The sequence below is a fragment of the Gymnodraco acuticeps genome, unplaced genomic scaffold (assembly GCF_902827175.1).
Source record: "Gymnodraco acuticeps unplaced genomic scaffold, fGymAcu1.1, whole genome shotgun sequence".
NCBI lineage: Eukaryota > Metazoa > Chordata > Actinopteri > Perciformes > Bathydraconidae > Gymnodraco > Gymnodraco acuticeps.
The window spans coordinates 131,761-157,076 of NW_022991740.1; the positions used below are offsets into that span (position 1 = coordinate 131,761).

At 40.7% G+C, this 25,316-nt stretch overlaps 2 protein-coding genes across 13 annotated transcripts in view; both read right to left on the reverse strand.

Annotated features, from left to right (window-relative positions):
• il6st (interleukin 6 signal transducer) overlaps positions 1 to 2,459 on the reverse strand; it is a 32,641-nt gene extending 30,182 nt beyond the window's left edge. Inside the window, exons 1-2 of one of the 2 annotated variants that reach the window (XM_034199149.1) lie at positions 2,231 to 2,459; positions 1,252 to 1,324 (exon numbers count right to left, since the gene is read on the reverse strand). In XM_034199149.1, coding sequence (XP_034055040.1) covers positions 1,252 to 1,315 — 64 coding nt within the window. In that variant the 5' untranslated portion in view covers positions 1,316 to 1,324; positions 2,231 to 2,459. The remainder of the gene's footprint in view (positions 1 to 1,251; positions 1,325 to 2,230) is intronic. The other variant, XM_034199150.1, reaches the window with a different exon arrangement.
• A 1,822-nt stretch (positions 2,460 to 4,281) lies between these two features.
• LOC117534877 (tropomyosin beta chain) lies at positions 4,282 to 25,243 on the reverse strand. Of its 11 annotated transcripts, none has more exons than XM_034199132.1 (9): positions 24,952 to 25,243; positions 22,429 to 22,554; positions 18,283 to 18,416; positions 17,476 to 17,593; positions 15,798 to 15,868; positions 12,835 to 12,910; positions 12,110 to 12,172; positions 11,927 to 11,996; positions 4,282 to 4,988 (listed from the first exon to the last, which is right to left on the reverse strand). In XM_034199132.1, exons 1-9 carry the CDS (start codon positions 25,063 to 25,065, stop codon positions 4,906 to 4,908), a joined length of 855 nt encoding a protein of 284 aa, XP_034055023.1. In that variant the 5' UTR covers positions 25,066 to 25,243; the 3' UTR covers positions 4,282 to 4,905. The 11 variants fall into 11 exon arrangements, with proteins under 11 accessions (XP_034055023.1, XP_034055025.1, XP_034055030.1 ...); XM_034199134.1 differs by lacking the exon at positions 12,835 to 12,910 and adding an exon at positions 13,938 to 14,013; XM_034199135.1 differs by lacking the exon at positions 4,282 to 4,988 and adding an exon at positions 8,214 to 8,583.
• Between the last annotated feature and the right edge of the window lie 73 nt (positions 25,244 to 25,316).

The following is a 25,316-nucleotide window of genomic DNA, read 5'->3' on the forward strand; positions in this document are numbered from 1 at the left end:
TTGGAATAAAATGCACAAACGGAGATTCTTGTCTGGACGTGGATCATTGCCCTGCGTAAGATTCGCTAACTAGTGTTATTTTAAGTTAATTATCCGTTTTATTTCTATATGATTTTGGCCTCTACACATTTACTTGTGATACTTGAGTATATTCTGATTCCAATACTTTTACTTAGATTTTGAATGCACTTAGATGTAACAGAGTCATTTTGCTACTTGCTACTTGAGTATAACACCCGAGTACTTCTTCCAGCACTTCTTCAAATGAAAAGGAAACTGTCGTACAGTGTCTGTTCGCATTAACGTGATGCATAGTGTCTATGGAGGGGCTGAGGGTAAGTGGTCATCTCCAATCAGCTTCACAAGGAAAACATGATCATCATATTTATGAAATATCCAGGAGGGAGAAGTACTCAGATGTTGTACTTGAGTAAAAGTAGAAGTACTCAGATCTTGTACTTGAGTAAAAGTACTGAGATGTTGTACTAGAGTAAAAGTAGAAGTACTCAGATGTTGTACTTGAGTAAAAGTAGAAGTACTCAGATGTTGTACTTGAGTAAAAGTAGAAGTACTCAGGTCTTGTACTTGAGTAAAAGTAGAAGTACTCAGGTCTTGTACTTGAGTAAAAGTAGAAGTACTCAGATGTTGTACTTGAGTAAAAGTAGAAGTACTCAGGTCTTGCACTTGAGTAAAAGTAGAAGTACTCAGATGTTGTACTTGAGTAAAAGTAGAAGTACTCAGGTCTTGTACTTGAGTAAAAGTAGAAGTACTCAGGTCTTGCACTTGAGTAAAAGTAGAAGTACTCAGATGTTGTACTTGAGTAAAAGTACTCAGATGTTGTACTTGAGTAAAAGTAGAAGTACCAGAGTGTAGGAATACTCTGTTACAGTAAAAATCCTGCATTCAAAATGTTCCTCAAGTAAAAGTAGAAATGTATAAGCATCAAAATATACTTAAAGTACCAAAAGTAAAAGTAGTCATTGTGCAGATTGGTCCATTTCAGAATAATATATATGATATGTTTTATAATGATTGATCATGAAAGTGTTCTCAAAGCTGGTGAAGGTGCAGCTAGTTTGAATGACTTTGTATACTGCAGGGTAGCTTGTGGATTTACTCTTTAATTAATGTAATGCAGTGATTATGGAGGGGCTGAGGGTAAGTGTCAGTGGGGGTCCCGGGCCTTTTTAATGAGAAATAATATAATATAAGCTGTTATAATGTCAGGAGTTAGAAACAACAGGTACTGACCTCTTGTGGCAGCTACAGCCAAGACTAGACCGGCTAACACTAGCATCTCTCCTGCAGACACCATGGTGACTCTCTGTGGACAAAAACACAATGTTTTCAAGGTTCAAAAAGTTCAATGTCAGATCATAAACACAACTGCAGTGTAGAATAATATATGATATCATTGACATGTATTTTCTCCATTAACAAGCACAACTAATGTCATTTAACTGTACCATTGACACTGCGAAATTATAGCTACACAATATATAGGTTTACAAATATACAATTGTAATATAAACTGTGAAATTGTTGTTGTAGAGCCCCCAAACAAAACAATACTAGGTGATATTAGATGTGGTATTTTTTCTTTATAAACCCTCTTTTTTAACCTTTATTATGAGATGTAACTATGTTAAATGGAGATTTGTGACATCTTCAACAATGCAATATAAACATATAAAAGACTTTTCCAAAAAGGCACACTCAAAGGTAGCTTCAGTTCTGAGTAAAACTTTATAAACTTCTTCTCAGAAACCAGACATGGCGTAACGCCTAGGTAAGCTTGGCAGTTGTTCAGTTCATCTCCTCTGTAAACAGTGTTGCTTGAATAGCTTTATTCATTTCATTTCAAACCTTTATTTATCCAGATTGTCCCTTGAGATCATAGGTCTCTTTTTCAAGGGAGACCTGCAGCAATTAGGTTCCACATGAAACATAAAACTATAGAGGATATCATACAACATATTTACAAGCTACATTTACATACTTATCAACATTTACAAAATTATTATTATTGGTATTAGCTTGATAATAAAGTATTACTGTGTAAGCTAGCAGTTGCTAACATATCGTTAAAAAGCATGTTACCTAGTAGTGGCTAACAACGTATCGTTAGAGCTCAAAGTGTTGCGTATTTATTTAAGCTAATATTTAGCTCAGTGCCGCCCTGCTAACGCCATATTGTTTCCGCTATCAAAAGCTTCATAGTATAACTTACCCAACTGGCTTCAATGTTGGTGCGTGTAATCTCCGTTAGATCAATACCATATTTATGTATCGATAAAACCTTTTAATGGTCAAAACAAGAATTGGAGTGGTCATTTGTGTGTCGTCCAGTGAATCTGTGGAAGGTCCACCCACTTCCCGTCAATGATAGTCATGTCGCAGCAATGTTGCCAAATAACTCCTCGATCTCACAGCATAGGAATGGACAAACGTCTGGTGGTTGGGCGCGCGCCCTGCCGTTGAGAGTTTAGAGATCTGCTAAAATACTCGATGAACACCTACTGTTTTATGATTGGTCAAGTAAGCTGTCTGTCAAAAAAGTATGACAAATAGGAGGTTCCCTGTTCGCCTGTCTGGTCCCGCCCTCAGTGTTGTTTTCCAGTATGTCCCCGCCCTTGGTGTTCCAAAGAATACACGTGTGGTGCCAACACAGGTTAGTGGGCCTCTTGTCCTTAAAACAAGAAGGTGGGAGAAGTACTCAGATATTGTGCTTAAGTGAAAGCAGAAGTACCAGAGTGTAGGAGTACTCAGACCTTGCCAACGTGTCATCTCCAATCAGCTTCACAAGGAAACATGATTATCATATTTATGAAATATCCAGAGGAGGGAAAAGTACTGAGATATTGTACTTGAGTAAAAGTAGAAGTACTCAGATATTGTACTTCACTAAAAGTATAAGTACTCAGATGTTGTACTTGAGTAAAAGTAGAAGTACCAGAGTGTATTCTGTTGCAAGTAAAATACCTGCATTCAAAATGTTACTCGAGTAAAAGTAGAAAAGTTTTAGCATCAACATATAGTTACGAAAGTACTAATTGTAAATAAGTAGTCATTGTGCAGATTGGCCCATTTCAGAATAATATATATGATATGTTTTATAATGATTGATCATGAAAGTGTTCTCAAAGCTGGTAAAGGTGCAGCTAGTTTTAATGACTTTGTATACTGCAGGGTAGCTGGTGGATTTACTCCAGGTGGAACTAAAGTCTGATTTAACACTTGGTTATATTTACCATCATTCATCCACATCTGTAAAGTAACTAAAGGTATTAAATAAATGTACTGGAGTAAAGGTACAACCCACCACTTTCTAAAAATATAATTTGTTCTACTTTATAGAAGAAACACTTTGAGTAAGGTTTGTTTTATTTATCTTTTTTGTTTTTGTTCTAGTCAGTATATAGTGGTGTTACATTTATCTTAAGGGTAAGTGCTTGGCTTGCTATTCTTTTATTATTTACAATAACATAAATGGTGAAATGTAGTTCATGTATCCGCCCTGTGATTCATATCTGCAACTATTTCATTGGTTCTTCCTTTCCCCCACGCTACACCCTTCTGCCTAGTTTCACGCAAATCAGGTTTTCCATAATTCCCAGACAGTCTGACAAAGAGTAGAAAAAAACGTAGCTCCTTGGAAGAGGTAATTACTCTGAAACAATCACTGCAACGTGACGTGTTCGTGTGTGTTGATCATAGTTTGATAAGCGCTCTGGTGTAATGGTTTTGATTGGCTTGTTTGTGTTCTGTACTAACTCTGCTTTCATTTCAGACCCAGACACTCCCATTCTCCTGCTCTCCCATAGATTATCTCTAATTGTTGATGATCTCCACTCACCTGCTGCCCTTTCCCTCATCAGCTCACTAGTATATATACAGTTTATCAGAATATCTCATTTATTGTGTCATTTACTAAGCCTGCCAGTACTTGACTTCTGCTCAAGTTGTTGACCTTGGCCTGTTTTCCCCCGAGCTGCGAGTTAGCTTAGCCTTTTACCTGGTTTACCTTGGCTTATCTTTCCGTGCTCCTTTGTCTTTTACTCTGGTTTTTTTTCAAACCTGCCAGGGGTTGCTTGTACTTGACAACTGTATTATAACCTTCTGGCAGAGAGGTTAGCAGACAGGAAGTTGTGTGACATTTAAATGACCTCAGAGTGAAAGTCACAACATGTGCAATCTGATAATATTATGAAACCTTCGCATTTCAGGAATTCACTCATTTTTAAAAGATATAAAACTTTTATTCAGTAAGATCAGTCAGTATTACAGCTCCCAACTCTTTATTCAATTCAGCTTTTAGCATTTAAAAACAGTCTCACACACATTTCCTCTATTTTGGTGTATTTGGAAAATAACTCTAATGCTGACTTGCCTAAAAATGACCTAAATAACTGCCTAAAATGTGTGTTTTTTTTTAACATAATACAATTGTATTGCCCCAAAATTGGTAAGGAAGGTCGTATGAGAGTTAGTGTACGTCTTTGACATATCTGGGACATATCTGTAACACACTTTATCAACCAATAGAAAGACAACAAATACGTTTTCAAGTGCACATCAGAAACTGTTGGGTAAAGGAGAAATGTCATTTGTGTGTACTAGCAACTATCATGTTTTTATCATTACTGACTTAGAACTGCTGTGTCATGTTTTGGTCAAAACAATTGTTAAGCAACAACTTCTCTTGATGTTATTGTTTGCTATGACTTCCACGTGCACACACAACCTTTTTTATTGATGACAGGATCCTTCTGATGACCTCCAACAGTTTCTAATGCACACAAAATAGCTCTTAGTTTGCATAAAGACACTTGGTAGGGGCTCCATAGATCTAGTTCTGAACCAATCGTCACATCTGATGTGGTGTGCTGGGAGCTGAGGAGAGCTCTATAGATTGTTGAGCTCCAGGAGGGTTTGGTCCAACACCTGGTGCATGTCCAGGTTCTCCTCTTTGGCCTGGGTCAGTTTCTCTGGAGGAGGGAACAAAGCCACACGTGAGTTTCCTGTCTGGACCTGGAGATGCGTCTTCTAAACCAACAGTGTGTTTGCACTGTCAATGCATTGTTTACTGTACAAGGGTTTGCCAAAAACACAAGAAGCGCAATCTGCTGGTAAAAGAGAATCCTGTTAAGCCCCAAGGTCCCCGCCGGCGGGTACTTTAGTTTTTTTTTTCACGACACTGTGTCTCAGAGGATCTTAATATTTAAGAACCTATTAATGTGGTATACCAGATTAACGGGAATAATCTCAGCTAACTGACAATACAAACCATTTTTACCAACAACAACCTAACAAAACACAAGTCTCATAAGAAGCATCTAAATGACCCCTGAGCGAAAAATGCTAACCTATTACTGCACCGAAAATCACTCCTAGCTCCCTTATTACTTATCCTAGGTGCACATCCAACACATCGTGTATGATCGCAAGGAGACACAGAATCTAACGGTACCCACCTCAACACTGAAAGATACAAACTCGCGACATTATCAACAAAAACGTACATCAAAACAAGTGGCACTAGGTAGCCCACAACGCTAACATGGCTTACCTTCGTCTTTGTCTGGTCTAAACTGGTCTTCAATGGCATTAAAACGATAAAAACGATGCTGTAGTTAATCCATAGGTTAATATCCAATGTGTCTGCATCCCCTTTGAAATGTTCTGATAATCTATAAGCAATAAAACAGCTTTTCCGTTGCTTGATATCAGAGCAGCGATATTTCTCCCCTCTGCTGCAAGCTAGCATGCGCAGAGACGCTACCTTTTTTTTTAACATGAGTGTGTGCGGGACGATTTCCCTTGGATTATATTGGCTCTGATGGTCAGAAAGAAATGTCACATGTCAAAATCGAACAAGGGGGGCAAGAGATATGGAAAATCCACCCAAATGACCCCAGAAGAGGGTTTTTTTTTGCTAAATCTGTCTAAAAAGGTCAAATATCACTTGTTTTGCATCAATCTTGATACAGGGTACTTATTATATGTTGTACTTTGGATTCCTAAAGCTTTTAGTCTACTAACCCATCATCCAAGGTTAGTTTTCACTATAAGTACAACATATATTTTGGACGGACACTATAATTTACAGTTTTTTACCATGTTCAATCTGAATTTTCTTTAAATAAAAAACATCTATATTGATTCTGACTTTTCTACATCCAACTCACAGGTTTATCATTACTTTGAGAACAAAGATTATTAATGTAACCCTTTTAGAAGGGAAGATATGGTCATTTGTTCTGGGAATGTCATTTTCGAGCCTGAAACCTGAAAAACAGGCTTGGGGCCAAACAGAGGAGATGACATTTCGAGAGCACCCTAAACCTGCTTTGATTTTACTACTACGCTTTATTCTACAAAATTGATTCTTATGATTTTCTGATCCCAGCTAGTTTGCTGAAAAAAACGGTGTCATTTAGCATTTATTATACTGGGGTTGCATGCAATGATAATTCTCATTATTGATAACATTACAATTGATCATTTAACCAGTAAGTACAATAATAATAGTAAATGTATCAATGGCAAAAAGTTGCATAGAGCTTAGTATTTCAGTAATGATCCAAAACACAATATGACATACAAAATAAAATAAAAGATGACATCAAACATTGTTTAAAAGTTTAGTCACTTACCAAAATGGGCAAAAGGTGAAATAGAGACAATAGTTTTTAGTCCTTGTTGACTTTATCTATAGTTACATTATGTAGATTTCCAGAAAAATCCCTTTAATACATTTCAATGGAAAGAAACATTCAGTCACTTTTTAATTCAGTAAGTGAACGTATATGTTCATAAAATAGTGTGTGTATTAAACTATAACGGAGCATTTCCTGTCAGCTCAGGTTTTATTTCTGCTTTTTTAAACTGTAGTATGTGCTCGTGTGTTTCATTGTTGGTGTATAGCAGGGGTGTCAAACTCAAGGCCCGGGGGCCAAATCCGGCCCGCAACTTCATTTAATGTGGCCCACAAGAGCATGCAAAGAATATATTACGGTTACATGCCACTTTACAGAGGCACGTTGCCCATAAACTACATGTCCCACAATGCATCTTGTTTTGTGACATGCGCACTGAAGACACTTGCAATTATTTGCTTTCAGACGTAGTTAATTATGAAGTTATTACCCTATCTGATAATAATCCAATGCACAGGAAATTATGTATTATAAATACATTATTTTATATATATTATATATTTAATAATATATTGAATTGAGTTTGACACCCCTGGTGCATCGGCTGAATATGCTTCATGAAAGGCAGGTTTTCCTACAAATAAAATCATGTTATGATCCTAAATAACTGGGTTTCTTATTTTATAAGGTCACATTGTTCTGTCTTACAAAATACACTTAAGTAAAAAACATCTTATTGATTTTTATTTTATTTATTTGAATTGCATTTGATATTGCGGTAATCCAAAAGTAATGGCAAGTAATCCGGTAACGTTACTTTGTTTGATATTGTGATACTTAGATTAGGTTACTCATCACATTTCTTTACAGGTAACTAGTAATTATAACAGAGTATATATTCAAAGTAACCCTCCTCATCCTGGGTAGATGGTTGGTCTGATGTTGCAGGGAACTGTACCTGAAGACAAGTGATTTGAATAACTTTATAAAAACATCCAACCGTCACACTGATGGTCTTTTTTGCAGGTAATTAAGAGGGATCATCATTACATTCATACTGTTTTATAATCGCTCAGAAACTCATTCCTGGGACATGTCTCCATGCTTTAATGTTCAAAAAGCTCTTTATTTTTCTCATACTGCCTGTGCTGCAGCACCTCTTTTCACCCTCTGTCTGAAACCAGAGTCCAGTCTGCTCTGATTGGTTAGCTGGCCGGCTCTGTTGTGATTGGTTAACCTGCTTAGAGATGTCCCGCCCCTTAGCCTATCACGTACAGTGTGTTTGAGCGCTAGCCAATAGAAGCGTGAGTATTACAAAGTGATGTCATCATGTTACAGAAGTAAACAAAGGAGTCCAATGGAGGCAGGGAGGGAGTGTGTGGGAGAGAAACTCCCTCTGAAGGGAACTCAGACCTTTGCAGACCATTTACATGCACTAAAACCTATACTGTATAACACACTACAGGAAAAGGGGAAACCACAAAAAGCAGAATAGGGCATCTTCAAATATAAGAAGTAAACAAAGGCGAAAGAAGAACAGACTGGAAGAAGACAGAAAAGTCAAGAGAGCTTTAATAGATTTATTACAGAGGAAACATGGAGACTGAATACAGAGAGGACATTAACTCAGCAGTGATTGGGTGAGCAATAACTTAACTCTCTGTACAAAGACTAGTGCAACACGCATACAGATCACTGAAGGAGGGGGGGGGGGTGGATTTGGCACATTGCATTTTTCTAGAATCTTCTGGACCGAGATACCACTGTGGAATGGAACAAGACAACAGCAAGCAGGTGGAGAAGAGTTCAGACAGGAAGTGAAAGCAAAGAGGAAGTGAGAGCAGCTATGCAGCCATGTCGTTCAGGGCCAGGTCCAGCTCCTCACTGAGAGCCTTGCCCTTCAGCTTCTGAGCATAAACTTCATCTGGAGGAGGACACACACACAGAGACGAGGGATGGAGCAGACAGACGCACAGATTGGAAAAGAGAAGGAGGTGAAGGGACAGGAAACAGAAAAAGAAGAGAAAAAAGGAAATTAATGAACACTGAATGGAACAAGACAACAGCAAGCAGGTGGAGAAGAGTTCTGACAGGAAGTGAGAGCAAAGAGGAAGTGAGAGCAGCTACAGGGCAGTCATGTCGTTCAGGGCCAGGTCCAGCTCCTCGCTGAGAGCCTTGCCCTTCAGCTTCTGAGCATACACTTCATCTGGAGGAGGAGGACACACACACACACACACACACACACACACACACACACACACACACACACACACACACACACACACACACACACACACACACACACACACACACACACACACACACACACACACACACACACACACACACACACACACAGACACACACACACGCAAACACACACAGACACACAGACAAGACAGACACACACACACACACACATACACACACACAGACACCACACACACACACACACACACACACACACACACACGCATAGACACACACCACACACATAGACACACACAGACACACACACACGCACACACACACACAGACACCACACACACACACACACAGACACACACACAGACACACACACAGACACACACACAGACACACACACACACACACACACACACACAGACACACGCGCAAACACACACACAGGACACACACACACAAACACACACACACACACAGACACACACACACACACACAGACACACACACACACACACACACACACACACACACACACAGACACACATAGACACACACAGAATAGACACACACACACACACACAGACACACACACACACACACAACACACACACACACACACACACACACACACACCAGACACACATAGACACACCACACACACACACACACACACACACACCACACACACACACACACACACACACACACACACACACACACACACACACCACACACACACACACACACAGAGCCGAGGGATGCCGCAGACCGATGCACAGATTGGAAACAGAATGAGGTGAAGGGACAGGAAACAGAAAAAGTTGTATGAGGTCAATTATCCACTTGCAATATGCAGATGAGTACATATTTAAATCCAAATCAATCAAGTCAGTTTGGGTTATGGAGCAACGTTGGTTAGTTCTTTGGTGAATCCGAACTAACCAAACATGTATATATTATTACAATACCCACTATTTTATTCCAATGTTCAGTTTTTAATTGTACATTCTGATTGATCTTATTTCACTTGCATAAAGTTCACTTATTTCTGCATGTTGCTTGCACCTTGTGTCCCTTGCACCATTCTCTTGCACTTTTTTATTTATGTGTACGTCTGTCCCCAGAGTCAGAACTAAACATGGAGAAGCAGCGTTCAGTTATTATGCTCCAAATATCTGGGACAAACTCCCAGAAACCTGCAGGTCCGCTGCAACTCTGACTACTTTTAAATCCAGGCTGAAGACTTTTCTTTTTGTCGCTGCTTTTAATTGAACTATTCATATCTTAAACTGCACTGTAACTTTTATCCATGTATTTTTTCTTTTAATGTTTATTTTATTAGCTTTTCTTTTTAATGACTGATTTTAAATGCCTTTTTCTTAATGTCTTTCATTTTTTGTAAAGCACTTTGAATTGCCTTGTGTTGAAAAGTGCTATATAAATAAACTTGCTTTGCCTTGCCTCGCCTCACCTCGCCTCACCTCGCCTCACCTCGCCTTGCCTTGCCTCGCCTCACCTCGCCTTGCCTCGCCTTGCCTTGCCTCGCCTTGCCTTGCCTCGCCTCGCCTCGCCCTTGCCTCACCTCGCCTCGCCTTGCCTTGTCTCACCTCGCCTTGCCTCGCCTCGCCTCACCTCGCCTTGCCTCGCCTCGCCTTGCCTTGCCTCGCCTCGCCTCGCCTTGCCTCACCTCGCCTCGCCTCGCCTTGCCTCACCTCGCCTCGCCTCGCCTTGCCTCACCTCGCCTCGCCTCGCCTTGCCTCGCCTCGCCTTGCCTCACCTCGCCTCGCCTCGCCTTGCCTTGCCTTAAGTATATTGCATTGTATGTTTTTGAGGAGCCTGGGATTTGAAAAAACTAAGCTGCAGCAATGTTGTGACAATAAAGCCTTTAAACCTCTTTGAATGTTTGAACTGACAGACTGATCAAAGCAGCCTTAAGTGAATGTTGTTGTCAAGGGAGTTTGGTGAGAGGACAGACAGCAGCTTCACTTCCCCATTCACTGTCAAAACTGCAGTAAAACGGGAAAATGTTCTGAATATAGCGTACAATTAATCTGATATTGCATTTTTTTTTATGTTGGCCTAAAATAGATAAACCGATACACAGCAGAACATGGCTTTGCTTCTGCTTCTCTAAACTGGGCACATGCTGACCACAATCCACGGGAAGTGTGATTAATAACTTCCTCCGCCCCAATTCAAAACATCACAACTACAGTATCCATTGAATGTCGTCACCTCAGCTGAAGCTCACTGAGGAAAAGTTATGGTTTTATCCCAGATCTACAAACCAAACAACTCAATATGTATTATTAATGACATCGTCACATGCCAGAGACAACAGCATCACCCTCAGGCCATGCCCAACACTTCCAGATCTAATATTCAATTGTTAGTGAGATTATTAGTTCATTCAGGTAACCCTCTGGAAGCCATGTTGGATGTCACACCTCCTGGAAACATGTGCACAGCTTCTGCTTTTTCTATATCTCTGACATACTGTAGACGTCTGAAGAGAATCTGATATTTAGCTACTTTCCATCACTGGAATTAACATTGAAACAGGTACTTGGTATGTGGTAGAGTGTGTAAGCGAACTATGCAGGGCTAGTTCATGACATAAACAATGAGAAAAAAAAAATCTGTGGTGCATTTTATTTGAGATTGTTCTGCATTGTGTACTTTTATAGTTCATATGTTTAGCTAATATTACTAACTTTTACCGAAGTAACATTTTCAATGAAGTACTTGAAAAGGACTATCTTTACAGTGTGGTATTAGTAACCTACATGTACTGTATACTTCCTCCAACACTGCCTAAACCACAGGGTGCAGAACTCTCGCTGTACACAGTGAGTCGATTCTCATGTTGCACAACCAGGCAGATGCATTGATTTCAACAGAAGTGATTTGGTCCTTCCGATCATCAAACACAGCACATCCAGGCATCACTTCACTCTGAACAGCAGAAGTGGAGTTAGTGAAGCTGTCTGATTCTTTCTCATTGTTCAGTGCAGCCATGTGAGTGCTGTCAGGGGCAGAGAGCACAGGTGAGTGTTTTGTACCTTCCAAATCGTCGATGGTCTTCTCCAGCTTGGCCACAGACCGCTCTGCAAACTCTGCACGAGTCTCCGCCTGCGACACACAGCAGCACAACGTGAGTCCGTGCACAAACTCACATTATGTATGAACACTTCCTGAAGTTTACAGTGAGTCATGATCAACAGAAACAGTTACTAACAACTCACCTCTTTCAGTTTGTCACTAAGAACTTTAATCTCTTCTTCATATTTGTCCTCCTTTTGTGTATACTATAATCCAAACATAAAACAAGTCAGCACAGCAACGTTGAAATACATTTGAACTCCAGTGTTAACTACAAAAATGAGACAGCAGTGATAAATGCATGATCAATAAAGTACTTTTAAGTTATGTATAACTTTGAGAGATGGTTTGATTATCGTTAAGAAAGGCAAGTAAGATAATGATGAATAATTGTGTGTGAAGCATCAAATGAAAAAGAAACATACAGTTTATGAAAGGCAAAGAGGAGCAAGATCATTTCAAGCCATTTGAAAGAATTACTGTCTAACTTATAGTATTCTAATGGAGACTGCATGTGTGTGTGTGTGTGTGTGTGTGTGTGTGTGTGTGTGTGTGTGTGTGTGTGTGTGTGTGCACCACCATGTGTGTTTGCATTACTACTAACATTATGATGCGTTCAGGTACAATCAGTGAAGATTCTGTGCCTTATATTTTATTTAATGAACCACGAACTGGGTCAGAGAGAAATACCTGCAGGTGTGTGTGTGTGTGTGTTGTGTGTGTGTGTGTGTGTGTGTGTGTGTGTGTGTGTGTGTGTGTGTGTGTGTGTGTTGTGGTGTGTGTGTGTGTGTGTGTGTGTGTGTGTGAGTTAGCTTCATGGCTTTAGTCTGGCTCTGATTGGCTGATCGGCCCCCAGCTGCTACCATACCTTCTCAGCCTGGGCTTCCAGAGACTTCAAGTTGTTGGTGACATTTTTCAACTCTTCCTCAAGGTCACCTGATTTACTGAGCAAGGTGAGAGAGGGGAAAAGCAAGAGGGAAAGAAAGAGTGAAAGGTAGGAAAGCAGGAGAGCTCAGACCCTGTTTTGAAGGACCCGCTCCAAACATTTTTCTGTCTGAAAAACGCCAGGGCGATTTAATCTAAAACGTGCAAGCTGGCAGATTACAGTCAGAATTAAGATATAGAATAATCACAAATGAAACAAAGACGTCTGTTGTTATTCTATATTTTCCCGTAAGTCCCATGTGCAAACCCAAACCAACAACATTAGTCTCTTAATACGTTCTGAATCCCTCCTCTATCTGTGGCACAGCCTCAACACTTTTGGTTCCTACTGAAAACTGAAATCTTTAAACGGCTCATTCATTTTACAAGCGTAAGTCAAAACTATTTTCAGTAGCGGATTTAGACACATTTTGTTGATAGTGAGTATTTAAGCAGCAGGGTTGTGTGTGTGTGATTTAATCAAACTAAAGTACAGTGTGTGTTCACTGTAAGCCACATGTCAGCCAGAGCAACAGATGTTTTTGTATTAGTCATGAAATCATTTCTTGTCCAGCCGCTGTTCCTCTTGCTGCTGTGACTCATTGCAACACTTCTTTTATAACCCTTTCTGAATAATGCAAATTAAATGAAAGTCTTCTTGAGATGTACTTTCATATAAATCAGCATCCACTACAATACCTGCTGTTAGAAATCAAATCTTTAACCTGCCATGAAAATGTAGTTTATATAATTTGGGAGGAACATTTGTTTGCTAAAAACCGCCAAGGAACATTCAATTAACAACATTTAAAATGACCGTTCTTATCTCAAACCTACGCCCCTAGACCTCTCGTTGTTGGTTTTGGTCTTTTCATGACAACAATATAGAATAACACCAGCCCTATCCTTCAGAGACGTTTTGGATGACATGCTTGAGTGCAGGCGAGACGGAAACACAGAGAAGGGGGGGGGGGGGGGCTGCAGGTTTAGAGGAGCAGAAGGCTGCAGGTCAGTGATAGACCTCAGTGGAGTTTGTACAGAAAGTACCTCTTCCTCTCCGCACATCATGGACTTGTTGTTCTGGTCCATGAGTCTGAGCTCCTCCTCCAGCTCCCTCACTCGCCTGAGGGTTAGTCCAGGAGGTCGGGGGTGAGGGTGGGCAGTGGGCGGGGCAGCAGTAAAACAACAACAAACAATCACCCATACAGGCAGTGGTGTTAGGGCTGTACCCGAATATCCGAATATTCGTTCTTTGGAGTACTATTCGGGTTTCAATTTCGTTATTCGGATATTCGTTTTGTTTGTTTTTTCCCCGTTTTTTTCAAATTGAATTTATTGAAATCTCCAATATCAACGTGAGAGCTTGTGCCTCTTCGGGGGGTGCTAACACTTAACCATAAACGTTATCGTTTACTTTCTCCGTCTTTATTCTTTCACACACACATACGGGTATTGAGCCGAGGGCGACACCGTACTTCCGGTATCCGCCGTTTTACGCGAGGTGCAAGCAGGCCAAGGGTTTAGCCGTACACCGTCTAGGTGTTGCTAAGCTTCCTGTACTGAATATCATAGTCTATTGCCTTAATCAATATCTAGTCAACTCTAAAATACCACATATATGCAATGGCATGATAATATTATTGTGACAAGTGGGGTATTCACCTGGTGTTTCCAGAAGATAGACGTAGATGCTGCCAAAATCGACGCAGTCTGTAAGGGCAATCCGACAACCCACACAGCTCTAGTTTACGCTGGTAACGACCTAGAGCACACCCCTCAAGTCCAGAGATGTAATCCGAAAACATGCAGCGATTTCTTCGGTCGTTAATTCAGAAAAAATACCTAGTGCGCTCTGCCTTGCTACGTTAGCTAGCTGTTTATATTTGCACCTCCATGAAAATGGCGTATTTATATATATATGGCGCGTGTTGCATTGTGGGTAGCTCGTGACGTCACTGTGTGTGAAAGAATATGTAGATATTACTTTTCTCGGTTAATCTCCGTCACGTTGTTTCCATAGAAACAACAACTTCCTGTCAACAGCGCTACCTCTCCTTCAAAATAAAAGCATGTCCATAAATAGGAAGCCAAGCCATTACACTTAAGACATATACAACTGCAACGAAAGTAACAAACACAATGCGATATCCTTTTCAATTTCAAAGAACACAAATTGGGTTACATTAAAAAATAACTATAAAACAACAATACTGTAGAATAACAAAATGAATGGCGTTCCGCGCGGGCCGAATATTCGCTGCCGATTACTACCGAATATCCGGAGCCCGAAAAATGGTATTCGGGACAGCCCCGACATGCGTTACATAAAACACACACCTAGGTCTCTATGAGATTAGTGGATTCATGATATCCTGCAGTTTGTGATACACACTGCTACAAGGTGCTACAGTAAAATAATACTACTGCTGAAACGATTGGGTGAACGATCATAGTCGATCAATAGAAAATAAATCAACTAATAATTGCTTAATCGTTTAGGCAATGTATAAAGTAAAATGCCAAACGCAAATTCATGTTTATAGAAGGATTTTCTGGTTATCTCTTTTATTGTTTATGTTTAACATAACGGAGTGGGTCAAATGACTATGTGAACTTGTGATTGGCATTTTTCTTATTTTTTTCATGTTATAGCCCAAATGATTAATCAATTAGTTGCAAAAAGAATTAGTAGATACATCTAAAACACATCATTAATTGAAGTCCATGCAGCACTTACTACGTAACTTTCAATACAAACATTAGAGGGTTATATTATTGTTACGTAAGCAACTCATCAATGACAAGAGAATATGTCAGACTACATGTTGCCATAGCAGTGATCACATGATCTCTACTATGGCCTCATGAATAATGCACAGTGGGTCTTGTGTCATGGTGTTGACTTACGCCTCAGCCACCTCAGCACGCTCCTCTGAGCGCTCCAGATCGCCCTCCAGGATCACCAGCTTACGGGCAACCTGCAACATGGAGCACACAGTCAGTACACACTCAGCACACAGTCAGTACACACTCATCACACACTCATCACACACTCAGCACACACTCATCACACACTCATCACACACTCATCACACACTCACTTCAAACTCAGCACACACTCAGCACCATAGGCATCATATGCTTCCTGTTGAATTTAAAACCTGTCCTGACTTTAACTCTTTTTTGTGACTTTAACAAAACAATTGATATTAAGCAACCAGTCATGCCAACATTGATAACACTGTAAATTGAGTTTTTCCATTTTAACTGTATTGTAATATTATTTTAACTGTACTATGTATTATTTTATTGACCTGTGCTTAAATCATGTTTTATAATTGTTTGTGTGATAGAGATTATGCAATGTTCTTAGTGTGTGTTGATTGTTATAACCCTAACCCTAAGGACTGCAGATGGAAATGAGCTATTAGCTCAAATCTGGCATAAGGAATCTCTTCTCTTTCCTGAGATACATGTATTTGTATGCATGGCCCTTGTTGAAATAAATACATAATAATAATGCATACTGGGGATGCTGAAGACATGTCCCCACCACTTTTGGAAATGGCCAATTTTGTCCCCACCACTTTGCATTCAGATCATTTGTAAACAATGTTCTGAAAATAGCGTGCACAAAGAAGTGTACACTTTGAAAGAGGTTTATTTGCACAAGAGAACTTGTACACTTCAAGGACTGTTCACACTCTTTGTTGGTGTATTTCTAGTAACCCAAGCGGTTCAATTTGGAACTGCGACACATTTAATATTATTATTATTATTACATTTAATTTAGCTGACGCTTTTATCCAAAGCGACTTACAATTACCGATTACAGGGACATTCTCCGTGGAGTAACTAAGGGCTAAGTGCCTTACTCAAGGGCACACTAGTGGTGGTGTTCCTGGCAGGATTTGAACTCACAACCTTCCGATCTTCAGCCCACCTCACTATCCATTAGACCACCACTACTAATATCAGTAATAATTGAATAGAGAATATTAAAGCAGTGGTTGCTCCCGCTTTGCAGCAGCGTAGCATACGGCACTAGTTGTCCTAAAAAGTATTGTGAAGGCGTACTGCAGTAGTGTTTCTGAAAAAGTGTTCCCACTACTTTCTCTCAGAACACACTCAACAAACTACTTCCAACTCATGTAGCAATTATCATCTCTTACTGTTTATAAACTAACTCTTAGCATTTATCATCACTAGCACTCTTACTCTGTCCAGTTCTATACTCCATACAGCACTAAATGCTCATAGTATGTAAGGTACTATATTCAAATCAAGTCTAAGTCCCTTAAGCAAATTCTAATTTCTTAACAGTACATTCACAGAAATGTTAATGATTGTCAAATGTGTGTTTACTAATTTCAAATAAACATCCCAACATGTGTTGTGTTATCCATGTGACATGGTAACATTATGCTATCATAGCTGAGCGTTTTGCATATTTCGTCAGTGTTTTTGTGTTATCTTTGCATATAAACGTGATTTGAGTCCCTAATTTTCACTTTGCTGCATCGTCAAGTCTTCATCAGAATGAGAGTGTGTTATTAGTGTGGAGTAAGGTCAGTCAAGTCCCCACCTCTTCATATTTGCGGTCGGCCTCCTCAGCGATGTGTTTGGCCTCCTTCAGTTGCATCTCCTGGATCTCCATTTTCTCCTCGTCTTTTGATGCTCTGTTTTCTATGACCTTCATTCCTCTGGAGGGATAAGAGTAAGCAGTCAGTCAGAAACAAATGAGGGGTTATACTCAGTATGCTGCCCTCTTTATCACTCTGTGCAAGTGTCCATCAGGTGCAGTTCAGATGGGAGTTACACTTTTTACGCTGCTATGGACAATCTTGCGCTAATGCACATTTTCCAAAGATATTGAAGTGATATTGAAATGTATAAATATGTCTGATTGTGTGTATATAGGTATATACATATTTGTATACGTATTTTTATATATATTTGTTTTTGTATTCGGGATTGTGGGAAACGGTATTTTCGATCTCTCTGTATGGACACACAAACTGAAAGATTGGCAATAAAGTTGACTTTGAGTAATTGACCTTGAGCCCTTTCAACAATCCGGTAGTTGAAAAAGGGTTCGTTTACTGTATAATGCTGCTACTTCTACATCTATATTAGTTTGTCTTTATCTGCACTCTCCCCTTCCCTGTAACAATGTGAGTTTCCCTGCTGTGGGACCAAAACAAGGTTTTTGATTTCATGTGTTACTCTTAACCGCTGGTATTTTATAATGACAAACAGACCGCAGTGATTCACCATAGTTAACCAGATTTTAAAGACTGGGGAATTCCCCCTTATTTATTCTTGCCCCCTCTCGCAGTTTAACTTTGCAAACTGACTCATTTAATTATCACAGTCTCATGCAGATGTTCACCTCTCGCTCTCATCTGCTGCCTTCTCCGCCTCCTCCAGCTTCTGCAGAGCCGTCGCCAGTCTCTCCTGAGCGCGGTCCAACTCCTCCTCCACCAGCTGGATACGTCTGTTTAGAGAAGCCACTTCTGCCTCAGCCTGCACACACACGCACACGCACACACACACACACACACACACACACACACACACACACACACACACACACACACACACACACACACACACACACACACACACACACACACACACACACACACACACACACACACACACACAGAAAGAGATATCTTGAGTCACCTTATAGCTGTATTGACAATGATAACTATAGAGTTATAGAGGTCTATAGAACAGCAGAAATGGTATGCATCAAATACTTACTACTTAAACATTATGCATACAACAATTTACGTTTTGCTATATCTATATTTAACTCTTGCATCCTAAAGCATAAATATAGCCAGTCTCTAACACTAATTAAGATTATAGATGAAGTCATTTTCCATATGGTTTATCTGACACCAGTCGGGTCAGTCCAGGTCCATAACATCAGCTATGTATTTTCTGAAGCTGAGATAGATCAGCAACACTGACACAACACTGATTGAGACTTTTTGTAAAGTAAAGTAATCTATAAATATAAATAACAATAAAGAAACAAAAAAAAGCTAAATTGTTGTAAAAACAACAGGCAACCAAAAAAGGAACAGATAAATAAAAATGGGATGTATTGAATAATTTAACATCTTTAGAGAGACATATTTGTCAGTGTTTGGTAGTTTTATTAATGCTGCAGTATTAATAGGATTTGGTATCCGATTAAACATGACGTCATGACGTTAACCGCGCGTCCTTTCACGTTAAGTTTCGCCTATAAATGTAATTAGCCCTTTTCTACATGAAGCATATTAGCCTCCAGGTAGCAGTTTGTTTTAAACGGTGGTTTCCCGATAGGTTCAACTTGAGAGAGACTCTACAGGTGAGTTGATGGGCTCCATAATTTCCGAGGTGTGTTACCCTCGCTCTGCCCCCCCTCTCCATGTCCGCCTCGCGCTGCAGCATCTCGGCCTGCTCCTCCGCCTCGAGCGCGATCTGCTGCAGACCCTGGATCTTCCTGCGCACCGCGTCCATGGAGGCGAAGGTCGCCATGATGTATGGGTGTTTGTGTGTGTTTTTAAACACACACTCTACCTGCTTCTTCTCACAGGTGTCACGGCGTTTCCCTGGCAACGGCGTCAGTACGCGACGGCGACGTTTTGTCTGGTTACAACTTCAAAATAAAGCGATTCAAGTTGTATCTTATTTTGAAATGACACTTTGCGCACAAATCGGTATGAAGAAAATCATTTAAATATTATATTTGCTCAAATTGCACTGATTAATATGTTTGGCTTTCAAATAAACTAAAAGTAATATGTCTCGTTTAGTGTAATTGCCCATTTCAGAATGTTGAATGTTCATCAGAGTGATGGGCTGTGGATATAAACTGATCCTGTGTCTGGTAGTTTTGGCCCACAGTGCTCTGCAGCGCCACCCAGAGGGGAGAAGCTGGAAAAGCAGGTGTCGAACTGTTTTTTGACAGTGATGGGTGTATACTAGAGAACAGACTGGGTTATATTGTAGAGGAGACCTCTGGGGGGGCGGGGATCATTGGATTATAATTCTTGACCTGTTAATATGTCGCAGTTGGTAAAGATGGAGGTCATTAAAATTAATGTATAAACTACTAGACACCCTGGGGTCCTTAAGGGATTTCCAGAGGGTCTCACAAAACATTGATAAGATGCAATATAATGCTCTCGTGTCAGTCTGATTTGAGTTCTCGCATCACAGCGGGAACAAGTACAATATCCCTCTGAGATGTTGAGGGATAGATTAGAAAAAAGCTTAAAATGGAAATACTCAAGTAAAGTGCAAGCGCCTCAAATACTTAATTACAGTACATAAATTAAGTAAATGTACTTTACAACATTGGTACCCTCGTTTGCTGCACTTTATCCATACTATTGTAACTTGCATTTAACTGTGTTCTGCATGTGTATGATCCTAATTAATTTTTGAAAAGTTAATTTAAATAGTGTTATGCTTGAGAGTAACTGAGACATTGCTGACTGTAAATGTGCTCTGACTTCATCACTAAGTCCTCTCCCATCATGCCTGCTGCTGCGTTCACAGTGTGTGTAAACTTGATGTCCTCCTGAGGCATGAGTGAAGAATAAACAAGGCTTGCATTGCTTCGATTCTTTTCCATCTTTGGTCACATCACAGTAACCTCGTCACTCTTTCCGCACCGCTCTGAACTATAACTGCTCATAAATGCTGTGACTCGTAATGGATAGTGATGTCGTTGCTATGCAGAATTATTATTACTGATGGAGTCAGGGTAGAAAGTTACATCAAGTACAATAGTATGGAATGGTGAGACACTTTCCCCTGGATACACATAGAAATAGTTACCAATAGGTACGAGATAGTACTTTAAGGTCAAAGGATAAAAATGGCTTCTGATAGTTTGAATTAGAGGATCTTATTGGGGTCAGCTCAAGATTCCCAGTTTGTTAACTTGCAGTGTTTTAATCGGGTCACGAGCTGTTCTTATCAGGATTATTTAATGCTGAATGATGCAGCAGTCGGTCAAGTTTGAGAGCATTTTTCTTACTTGAGCAATGTTTTATACAGACAAGCCTTTGCAAATAATGAAAGATCAGTGATAGTACGTATGAGACAAATCATTTGGCAGTCTTTTTACTGTGAAATTCCCTCTTTGTTTTTCACTAAACAGTGTTTAACCACAGTGGAAGTACAGCCGGTAGCAAATAAACGCTGCAATTTTGGCTATATTACCTTCAGATGAGCTTTTTATATTAAAGTGCACTGCAGGAAAGGTTGAGACAAGATACACTTTTGTCCTGAACACATTTGTATTTTATTTACTAACCTGTGTCTCTAATAAATCTGTGTTTTAAATGTTATTAAACGGTGTTTTTTAAGTAACCTGTGTTGTCTTACTCACCTGACTTTTAATCCTACTAACTTGTGTTTTTTACTTACCTGTTTTTATTAATAACCTGTTCTTTTATAACCTGTTTTTTGTACTAACCTGTGCTGTTTTACCAACCTTTTGATTAGTTACTAACCAGTGTTTTTTTGTTAACGTTGCTCTGCGTTGGCGCCAACATCCGTTCTTACTGTCCCTGTTTGTGAGATTGTTTAGTATACCAATAGTACTGGTATAATAAGTACATATATCCAGGGCCGTCCCTCCCTACAGGCCGATCATGCAGACTGCGTGGGGCCTCACCTTGCGGAGGGTGCCTCAACTTGCGGAGGGTGCCTCAACTGAGCCGAAAATGCGGCGCAAATAGTTTGGCGCGGCACGGTGTCCACTAGCCCCCCCCCCCCGCTCGCGAAACAGAGGGCCTCATCATATAACTTGGCGTGGGGCCTCATGTTGGCCAGGGACGGCCCTGCATATATCTCTCTCTTCCTCCACAAAAGCACCCCGTGAGTGTCAGAGTGGGCTGATGCCGAGCGAGGACTCCAGAAACCAAATCCTCTCCGCTAAGCTCCTCAGATCTGTTAGAATAGATGGCATTCGCCTGGAGGTGCTGACAGGCTTTATGATATGTTGGTTGAATCTGATACTCCCCCTGACAGAGTTAACACAGCCTCTCCTGCTGCTGTCAGCGGCCAGAAGCTTTCTGCCGGAGCTGATGATGATGCTGTGGAGATTTAGCACGACCATCTTTAAGTCGTGCTCCTGAAGGTCAACATTAAACAGGTTCTGATTACTGGACGTGAGATGTGGGAGTTTGACTGACAGTAACAAACTGCTCTGGGCATATTTTTGAAACACAGGAGGAGCGTAGGCTTAGCACTGTGGGCTTATAGCTCATTTTGACTGATGGGCTACATTTACAACGGGGTAGTAATTCAAGTTAAGCAGCTACTTTTTTGCAGCGCCCGAAGGAAGCAGCACATGAAGTCAACAACACGGCACCTGTGCTGCTGTGTGTCTGTGTGTGTGTGTGTGTTTGGGGGGGGGGGGGGGCTTAGATGTGACCGGGCAGAGTACAATAGGTTAATGTGGTCTTAATATAGTCGGCCCTCTGCAGTAATGTGACCCGAGGCATCAGCTCCCTTCACTCACATCTGTTGCCTTCTTCTCCGCCTGCTCCAGCTTCTCCTGGGCATCCTTCAACGACTCCGAGTATTTGTCCAGCTCATCCTCCACACCTTTCAGCTTCTTCTGCAGACCCAGCAGCTCCTCCTCCAGCTACACACACACACACACACACACACACACACACACACACACACACACACACACACACACACACACACACACACACACACACACACACACACACACACACACACACAACACACACACACACACACACACACACACACACACACACACACACACACACAGAACATATCAATCCAATGCAAAAGGTACAAAGTAAAAGCATGCAGCAGGTCTAGAGACATTGTGTTTTTTCTCAAACATGTTCTAACTTGAAACAAATGTCGTCCAGGTCATCCAAATGTATTTACGTTTGAAGATGTCTTTGTGTTTGAACATAAATGTTTTCAGGACTACATAACTATTCTATATTTACAGTTCCCACAGGATCATTCCTAATGCTTTTGACCGGCTGACCTTTCCGTTAACACAGAGGAACGCTCATCACACAAAGCAACCATGGGCAATCCCTAATTGAGGTGATGATGTCATTGTTTCCAAAACACTCCTTTTATTTTGTCTTAAAGAATCGGCACTTTCAGAAGATATTTGAAAGTATCTCTGTTTTAGTGAACCGTTTGTGAGTGGAGCAGCGCCCAAGGTAAGATTTAAAAATACACCTTTGAACAAGGCCTTGAAATGGCAGTTAACCACAGGCATGTCACGTATGACGTCCAAACATTTCTGCCAATAAATCACACACAGCCAACTCATATGAATGACAGGAAACCCAATACCAATCATACACAGGACGTTTTAAATTCTACCAGGCTTATGACTGACATTTAATTATCTGGGACTCTCTAACGATGTTATTGAAGCACGTTTTAATTGATGACCTCATAACAGAAATGATGAAGCCAACAGGTGGATTGCTCTTTTCCCTTTCGGACCACAGGCTTTTGTTACCCAATGACTCGTATGCAAAGATGGTTTCCATTTGCAACAACAGCTTGGAGAACTATAAAAAGCCAATTGTAAATGACAGGGAAGTGGGCCGAGCGCAATGTGCCCAGGAACAAATGTCCTTTCCGGATCACTTCTCCTCCGGCCCGCAGCCATGTAAGGCCTCTCAGTCACAAATAGACCGGGACGCTCCTGATCCCACAGTCCACATTGTGGCAAACCGACAGCCTTGACTGTCTTTCTGTGAAGAGCAACAATTCAAAGAAGGTGGGGGTCTTTAGAGGGGCCACAGAAATAGACATGCCGGTATTTAATGCTCCTCGGCAGAGAGGAGTGATTGTGTGAGCTGGGATCCCCCGAGACCACGGGCTATGTGGACAGTTGCGTGGTGGAATGATTGCAATCTATTTTTTTACATGCTGGTAAATGACACCGTGGAGCTGCACCCTAACACATACAATAATATCACTGTGTGTTTTAGATTCAACTATAAACTCAGATGTATTTCTAACTGCTGGAAACCCTATATTACATTGTGAGGCTTTCCACACTCTGCTCATATGTTCCATGACATGTTCCCCATCACCACATCCAGTCTGTGAGGCTGCTGGGCTGTGAGAGGATTAACTGGGCTGCGTGACCTCAGTCATGGCCATGGGTATGAAAGGAAGATCTTGACCCTTGAACCCATCTTTTAGTACTCCTCAAAATGGTTCCTATCAATGAGTTGATTCCACAACTTTAGCCATTATAATTACATGTAACTGCAATAAGACCATTGAAAAAGGAATTAAGACAATATCTTACAGCTGAGCAGTGATGTGGAGAAACTTTAACAGCCCTATGTTGGGAAATGAAACTTACAGAATGTCAATTAAAATGAACAATTGATTAAGGGTTGAGTCAATAGAGTAAACAAATGAACATTTAACATGAGGTTTATACTGGTGCACACTAACTCTCACGAGTCCCAGGACGCCCCTCGAGATAAAGTTGATATTTTATGAAAAATGACTAAATTAATTCACTTCATTACATCACTTGTAATGTACTATGAATTATTTCAATGTCATTATTCATATAAAGTACAATTTCTCTATACTCAACTTTGGTTTGGTTTAAAGTTTAATAACACCATTGAAAGCCACTGATCGTGTGACTAATATCAGACGGTGGATGTTGAATTATTTGTTGATGAAATACACACACTTAATCTTGAACGTGTTCAAATCTGTGAGATATGGTGTTTGCAGTTAGGAAACAATAACGTTTTGTATTTTGTCTGTTTTCTTGCTCAACATTGTTCTCATCTTGCTATTATTTTATACATGGTAGGCTATAGGTTCTTAAAACGTTTTTTGAACATTTCTCGATAATAAACTTTTTATTTGACCAGATTTAGAATCAAAAGTACCGGAAAACAACTAAATAAAGTTATAAGCCGTCTGCCTGTGCTTTGATCTAAATGCATGTCTGTACTGTGAGTAGAGGAAGCGCTGATCATCTGGGGGTCTCTACCTGTTTGCATTTGTCCTCTGCTCCCTTCTTGTCCCCCTCAGCCTGTTCTGCCCGGTCTATCGCGTTCTCCTTATCCAGCTTCAGCATCTGCATCTTCTTCTTGATGGCCTCCATGGTTGCTCCGGTCGTGTGTCTGACAGCAGCGGGAAAATAGGGAAGTAAATCCGGACAGAGATGGAGACAGAGACGGAGACTGCGGCACAGGGACGGAGGTGGACAGGAGCGCGCGTGCAGCTAGTGTGAGCAGCTCAAGAAGAGTTGAGGATGGAATACCAGCTGCATGAGCCCCACACTTTCCCCCAGTGAGCATCCGCACGAGGACTCTGTCCATATTTAGGCACCTAGAGTTGTCTGGCGCGCGTGTG

Bases quoted from the DNA above. Each gene is read 5' to 3' on its own strand.
- LOC117534877 (XM_034199132.1), bottom strand. From the start codon at position 25,065: ATGGAGGCCATCAAGAAGAAGATGCAGATGCTGAAGCTGGATAAGGAG. The intron at 11,997-12,109 runs GTGAGTTGTTAG...TGTGTGTCGCAG, and splicing joins TTAGTGACAAACTGAAAGAG to GCGGAGACTCGTGCAGAGTT. The intron at 4,989-11,926 runs GTACAAAACACT...TCCCTCCTCCAG, and splicing joins GACCATCGACGATTTGGAAG to AGAAACTGACCCAGGCCAAA.